This window comes from Medicago truncatula, chromosome 5 (assembly GCF_003473485.1).
Source record: "Medicago truncatula cultivar Jemalong A17 chromosome 5, MtrunA17r5.0-ANR, whole genome shotgun sequence".
NCBI classification, from domain to species: domain Eukaryota; kingdom Viridiplantae; phylum Streptophyta; class Magnoliopsida; order Fabales; family Fabaceae; genus Medicago; species Medicago truncatula.
This window is the reverse complement of record NC_053046.1, coordinates 25804115-25811821: the sequence shown is the minus strand read 5'-3', so window position 1 is coordinate 25811821 and position 7707 is coordinate 25804115. Positions and strand designations below refer to the sequence as shown.

Below are 7707 nucleotides of genomic sequence, written 5' to 3'. Positions count from 1 at the left end.
TTGTGGATTGCCACTCCATACGCGTAATTTGCATCATACTCGAGTCTAGCATCATTCTGTTGATAATATTTATACTGTTAAATCGGCTTATAAGTCATGTATGTCTTTGGAAGCTGAAGCCAATGTTTCCCCCACTGCAGTTACGCATAATTGGAACATTATTTGGAAACAACATGTGCCTCCTAGAATTCGTTCCCTGTTATGGAGAATGGGTCACTATTGCCTTCCAACTCACACTCTTTTGATCTAGAAAGATGTACTTATTGACGATATTTGTGTTCATTGCGATGTCATGGTTGAATCCCACATCCACTCATTCTTTGTGTGACCAAAAGCTATGAATTGTTGGGAGCAAGTTCGATTGGATGGTATTGTGCGAGAGTTGCTGCGTGATGCTAATGATTTCACGTCTCTTCTTTTTAATTTCTTTAGCAGGTTGCAACCACATACCCAGGAAACAGTACCTATAATTCTATGAAAAGTCTATGGAAAAGTAGAAACTCTAAATTATGGGAAGGCATTGACACTCCCTTACCTTTGATCGTTCAACGGGCGTAGAATTCACTTCATGAATGGCGCTGTTTACAAAGAGCGAGACATACCAACCAGAATATACATCAGGATAAGCTCTGGGTTAAACCCCCTCCTTCCAGTTTGAAATGCAATGTAGACTGCGCCCTCGTCAACAATAATACCATTACAGGGCTTGACATTTTCTTTTGAGACTCTTCAGAACATTACATTATGGATTATCTAAGTATTCTTTATATACTTCTTCCCCTTCAGAAACCGAGGCTCTAAGCCTTCTTGAAGCTTTAACCTTCGCTGTCAATCAAGGCATGGAGTCTGTCATATTTGAGTCTGATTGTAAGCTAGTTGTTGATGCTACTATTTCTACCTCTTCTCCTTTTATTGAGTTTGGAGATATAATTTCTAGATGTAAGACTTAAAGTAATTATTTTGTGTTTTATGTCAGGAGGCAAGCAAACAGGGTAGCTCATAACATAGCTAGAACTTCCTTATCTCATCCTAACCCCTACCTTTTCTATGATGTACCTAACTACTTTACTCTACTTATTATTGCTGAATTGAATTAATCTTCCCTTTGCTAAAAAAAAAAAAAAAACACGCAAGAGTTTTTTTTGAGCAAGAGCTTTAGAGAATTAGACTAAAAACAAAAAACAAAATAATATACATTTTTCGTTTTTTATGTGTATATATAGATAAAATATAAATAATAAACATATAATTTAAATCTATCCTAGATTCTAGCCTAAAATAAAACAAAAAAATATTTTTGTTATCTTTAATTAAGATATGAAAAGAAAATATAACTAACCTAGAAATATGGAACAAAAATAAAACTAATCTAGAAGCAAGGAAAATAAAAACTAATGTAATCTAAAAATAAAAAGAAACCAAACTCAACAATATTTTGTAGAAATCTGCGTGTAAATTACAAATGATATTTTTTAATTTTTTTTATGTAGATTAAAATTATTATAAGTATATATATATATATATATCTTTTAATTTTTTTGAATGTAACAAACTTTTGTAAAATTTAACAAATAAAATAAATCATAATTATCTTTTTCAACAACAACAATAATATAACAAACATAATAAAATTTCCTTTTCGTTTCTAATAACACAAATAAAAAATTATTATAAGAATATATTTGTTTAAGGGAATAATTGAAATAAAAAAAAGTGAGTCTAAAATCCCCCAAAATCCCCTATTCTCTTTACATATAGAATAGCGAAAAGACGGCCATTCACGTGTCTTTCTTTTCGCTGTTTATATTTCGCTAACGTTTGAAAATTATTATTCGTTTTTTTTTTTTTAAGAAATTTTGATTTGGATTAAAATTAAAAATATAAATGTTTGTTACTTTCAAGTTATAACAAAATAAACCATTGTGTCAAAAAAAAAAAAAAAACTAAACCAAAAAATATAATCTAAATTCTTTTTTTTTTTTTAATGACATTAATAACGATCTTTATTAAAAAAAAAAGTTGTTTAAAAGTATAATTGGTGTAACGCCCTAGTTGTTTATTTAATTAATTTGAACTATGTGGAGTATATATATTATTATATATGATGTTTGGTGATTTATGCGGAGTATTTATATGCATATATTTGTATATATGTGATTTTTGGGTGATTTATGTGGTGTATTATTTTATTATATGGTTTATTTAATAATAATTAGAATAAGTATGAAATATTAGTTATTTTGGAGTTTGGGGAGTTATTTAATAATTATTAAAATTATGGGGAGCTAATGGAAATATTAGGGAGTTAAGTAATGGGAAGTTAAGAAAAGAAAGAATCAGAAGCAGTTTTACGTGAAACCAAGCCAAGGGAGAGAAAACCAGGAACAAGAGAGAAGAACCAAGGGAATCCATTTTTGCTGTGCATTTTCATTCTGAACTAAGGTAAGGGTGAGGTTTACTTCAATAGTGTAGATTTTAAAGTCTGAATTTGAGTTTAACAGGTTTTTGGAGTGAAATTGAGAAATTGGGTTTTAATGGAATTTATGGTTTTTGGGGTAGATATTGCTGTTTTGATGTTAGAATTGGTTTCTGGTTGCATAGAACACTTAATTATGTATCTGTAAACTGATTTGGGGAGTGATTGGAAGAAAAATGGGATTTTTGGGTAAAACCAGTTTTCTGCCCGTATAGAAGTTCATCGCTCGCCTCGCGAGTAGCTGTGCTCGCCATGGCGAGTGAGCAACTTCATAGCTCGCCTCGCGAGCAGTCCAACTCGCCAAGGCGAGTAGCCCAGATAAAATTGTGATTTTTGAAAAGTTGTTATAAGATGTTTTGGGGATGGTTTAAGGTACCTAGATGATAATAAAGATGAATGGTGGAAGTTTTAGGTTTAAAAGATGATTAGAGAACTTAGAAATGGGATTTGAGTGAGAAAATGACATTTTTTCCCGAGAGCACCTGATTTTCACTCGCCTCGAGTTCGCCTTGAACTCGCCATAGCGAGCTAGTGTTTTTGTGAACTCGCCATGGCGAGCAGATGTGCTCGCGAGGCGAGCTGTGCAGTTTGAGTGCAGTTTTGCTTGCTTGAATGATAAGGTTTGAGTGTTGTTGTTTAAGCATAATTATATTTAATTGTGCATCATTCTGAATGGTTGAATCTCTGTTGGTTGTTGATTGATGATGAGGAATGCATTGTATGTTTTAATTATTAATCATACATGTCGTTTAAGTGGAGTCACATGGAGTTGCATTGCATGGTCAGTTGTATGTAGATATACACATGTAGGTCCATTGCATATGCATAAAACAGCGGTGAGGGCTTCGGTCCTGGAGTACTAGTTGCATTTGATGGATGATGTTGGTGTTGAATATGCAATTGTATATATATTCATTGTGATCATGGTGTACTGTTGATGTTGTTGTTGCTAGTGACTTATACATATATATGTTTGCCAGATGAAGTGGTTGTTGATTAGGGTGTTAGATTCAATTGAAGATTTTAATATCTATATTTATTGTTGTGAATCTCACCCCTTCTGCTTGAAAATGTTGCCCTTCCTATGGGTAACTTGCAGGTGATCCTGAGTAGTTGGTGGTGGCTCATTGTCGTGTCTAGGGCTCTGATACGTGGGATGAGAACTGTCTTCTATATTATTGTTGTTTTTCCTTTCCATGTATCAAATTTTGGAACTTGTTGATGTGGTCCTTTGTTGGTCGACTTATTGTTGTTTAGGCCTTTGATGTCGTAGACTGATGTTGGATTGAAAACTATTCCGCTGCCATGTTTTCATTTTTATCAAGTGGTTGATTAAATAGTTTTATTTTTTATTTAAGAAATTTTGGAATTGCAATGTAGCATACCCGTTTGGTGAAATACTCTGATGATTATTGTTATTTATTTACATTTGGGTAACGGGGTGTTACAATTGGGATACTAAAAAAAGTAAGTATAAATATACTCATCTAGTTTGTTACACTTTTTAAATGATTAAGGAAAAAAAAAAAACCAAACACATATATATTCATTTGGTGTTTGTTACATTTTTTTAATATTTAAATTTATTCTTATCTATTTGTTACATGTGTTATTTGTATTCAAAATTGAGGGTATTTTTGAAAAGAAAAATTCAACCCAAAAATGCTGAAAGGGGTAGTTTTCTTTATATATAATATAGATATATATTAATGAAATATTTAAGCATCTTTTATTTAAAAAAAATATAGATTTCTTCAAAAAATATAAAAAAATACGTATAGCTTCTTGTTTTCTACCCCATTTTTCCCTATTTTTTATTTTATTTTTCATTTACATAAATCTTTTTTTTACTTATAAAAAGTCTTCATTGAATTCTTTCAAAAAAGAAAAAGTCTTCATTAAATATCACACGATTCTGATAGTATATCTATGAGAGCTCTTTGAGTCTCGAGGTCTTCCTTAACTGTGGTTAATCTTTGGAACCCAACTCACCTAAATCTTTTTATCAGCAAAAAATAACAAACTATTCTTTTAATTTTAACTCTAACTTAATTAATACATTTCCTTATTTTTACGTTTCTAATAATATCTTAACTTTTTATTAAACGATATTTATCTTTTTCAACGACAACAATAATATAACAAACATAATAAAAGTTCTTTTACTTTTCTAATAACACAAATAAAACATTATTATAAGAATATATTTGTTTAAGGGAATAATTGAAATAACAAAATATAAAATCCCCCAAAATCCCCTATTATCTTTACATATAGATTAATGAAATGCTGTAAGCGTCTTTTATTTTATTTTTTTAAAAAGCGTATAGCTTTATTTTTTTATCCCCTTTTCCCCTATTTTTTATTTTATTTTTCATTTACATAAATCTTTTTTTTACTTATAAAAAGTCTTCATTGAATTTTTTTCAAAAAAAGAAAAAGAAAAAGTCTTCATTAAATATCACACGATTCTGATAGTGTATCTATTAGCGCTTTTTGAGCCTCGAGGTCTTCCTTGACCGTGGTTAATCTTTGTAACCCAACTCACCTAAACATTTTATCAACAAAAAATAACAAACTGTTCTTTTAATTTTAATTTTAATTTTAATTCTAACTTAATTAATACACTTCCTTATTTTTACGTTTGATTTTCAACTTATATGGGCTATATATATATATATATATATATATATATATATATATATTTTGCTACTTATATGGACTAAATCTAATCTAATATAATTGAAAGACATTGAGATATTGATTTATTTATTGTGAAACTTAAGTATTTGAACACCACTTATTTCACACAAATAGGTACCACGCTTTTGCAAAACCCTACCGTCTTTCTTCTTCTTCTGAGTCAATGGAGAATTCAGCAGCAACCGTTGATATGATCAGCAACTTACCTGATGAGTTACTTTGTCACATTCTCTCTTTTCTTCCAACCAAACTTGCTTTCACCACAACCCTTCTCTCCAAAAGATGGGCCCCATTATGTTACTCACTCACAGCTCTTCGTTTCGACGATGATACCGTGAAAAACGTTGATAGCTTCAATCGCTTCTGTGGTTTTGTAGATAAACTCATGCTCTTTCCTTCTGCGACCAACCAACCTATCAAAACGTTTCACCTCAAACTCTCTCGATTTTATAAGGTTGATCATCAAAGCTTCTATGCATGGGTAGAAGCCATAAAACTACGCCGCGTCGAGGAACTTCATCTCCTCCTCGATAATGTAACATTGAAGAATCTCACGATTTTCACCTCCAGAACCCTAGTTGTTGTCAAACTTGCGAGCTTAAAAGTTGAAGGTGAAAATTTGTGTGTTGATCTTCCAAATCTCAAAACCCTACATCTAAGATATGTTTCTTTTGAAACTCAGAATAATTTCAGTAAACTTCTTAAAGCTTGTCCTATTCTACAAAATTTGCATGCTTCTTTTCTGTTATATAGGAGAGCTGATGAAAATAATAAAGTAGAAGAATTCAAACCCTTGTTCTTGTCCAAATTGGTTAGAGCCCGATTTTGTTCAACTGATATTCCAGTTAATTTAATTTCTAATGTTGAGTTTCTACACATAGCGAATGCTGGAGAGGCTTTGAAAGGCTTTCGTTTCAAAAGCATTCCTGTGTTTCAAAACTTAATTAATATTCAACTATGGTTTTTGGAGTTCTTTCATGGCTGGAATGGTGTAGTAGATATGCTCCAGAACTGTCCCAAGCTTCAAATTCTTTTTATTAGAAAGGTTTGTTGAGAGTAGTATGTTTGTTTGCTTGTTCTTATTTACATATATTTTTGATATATTTTACTTTTGATCTTTTTGACAGTGGTGCTCCTGCTTATCGAATGAATGGAAATGCCCAATTTCGGTTCCTGAATGTGTTTCTTCTCACCTCAGATCATGTACTATTTTCAATTCTGATGGCTCAACAAATGATCTTGCTTTCACAACATATATATTGCAGAATACAAGACTCTTACAGTCCATGAAAATCAATGGTACTGCTCAATCTTCAAATGGATTGCAAAAGCTTCAAATTATACAAGAGTTATCCTCCTGTCCAAGGATGTCTCCAGAATGCAAACTTTCGTTTTCATTTAAGTAATTTCTAGATTTTAGCGTTTTCATTATTTTATGTTTTAATATGCACATAGATATCGGTATCTTTCCTTTGCATTCAAGCAGTTTCTTGATCTTCTCGTAGAAATTAATTTGAATGATGGTCTTTTAGTATGGACAAATTAGTTTTATTTTGCTCTATTGCATTGAAAGTGAGAATTGAAGTTGTTATTAAAGTTGTTTGATTTTGCTTGTTATTGGAATATGTTGGCATCAAAGAACTGTGAATGTGATATTCCTATTGTTATCATTTACACGGTGCTGACATTATTAATATTATCTTTTCTTTGTTAACAATAGAATGATCCAAAGGAAATGCAATGGAAACAGATAGTTTCTACTTTCTCTTTCTTTGTACCTAATCCTTATGATTTAAACACAACATCAGAACCACTCCGACAAGCTTAAGTTTGTTATCTGGAAATGCATGAACTGTTCTATATTTAAACAAAATTTCGGAAAACTTTATGGCAAACTTTGAATTTTATGGATTTCTGTTTTAGTCAAGTGTTTTCTTATGTCTTGTTTGATCACATGAGACTGAGAGGATTTTTGAGGATATGAATGCAAAAAAAATCAGTGAAGATGGTCCATATGTCTTGATTTATCCATTTTTTGTTTGATTTAGATTTTGGAGTGAAATGAATTTATTTGATTAAGTTTTAATGTTAGGGTTCAATCACTGTTTTTTGTTCAACTTGGATTAAGTTCAGTTTTGGTTTTTTTCAAAAAAGGTTCGGTTAATAACTGGTCGTTTAAATATGGATCGGTTCAAAACTTTTACATGCCGGTTCGGTTCAATATCAATTCGGTTCAGTTCGGTTCAGTTTTTAGTTTTTTTGCCCACACCTACTTGTTTGATCACATGGGACAGTTGTCTTGGATATTAAGGAGATGCCTCTCCTGCTCTGCTGTTTCAGCTTTCTCTGTTTAATCTTTTTTATGGGATGTATTTTAGATGCTTATCAGGGTGTTCAAGCCTTAGTCTATACATTGAGCTTTTTGTTTGTGTGTTATCACTTTCATCCGTTGCGTGCCTTATGTGCGGATGTAAGTGATTAATAATTTTTCAATTTAAAAGATAAATAAGTAATGAAAAGGTTCAATA

The 7707-nt window shown here is 31.3% G+C and overlaps 1 protein-coding gene across 1 annotated transcript; it reads left to right on the top strand.

Moving 5' to 3' along the window:
• The first annotated feature begins 5342 nt into the window (after positions 1–5342).
• LOC11427307 (FBD-associated F-box protein At4g10400) lies at positions 5343–6585 on the top strand. Its single transcript, XM_003614662.2, has 2 exons — positions 5343–6224; positions 6307–6585. Exons 1-2 carry the CDS (start codon positions 5343–5345, stop codon positions 6583–6585), a joined length of 1161 nt encoding a protein of 386 aa, XP_003614710.2.
• The last annotated feature ends 1122 nt before the right edge of the window (positions 6586–7707 follow it).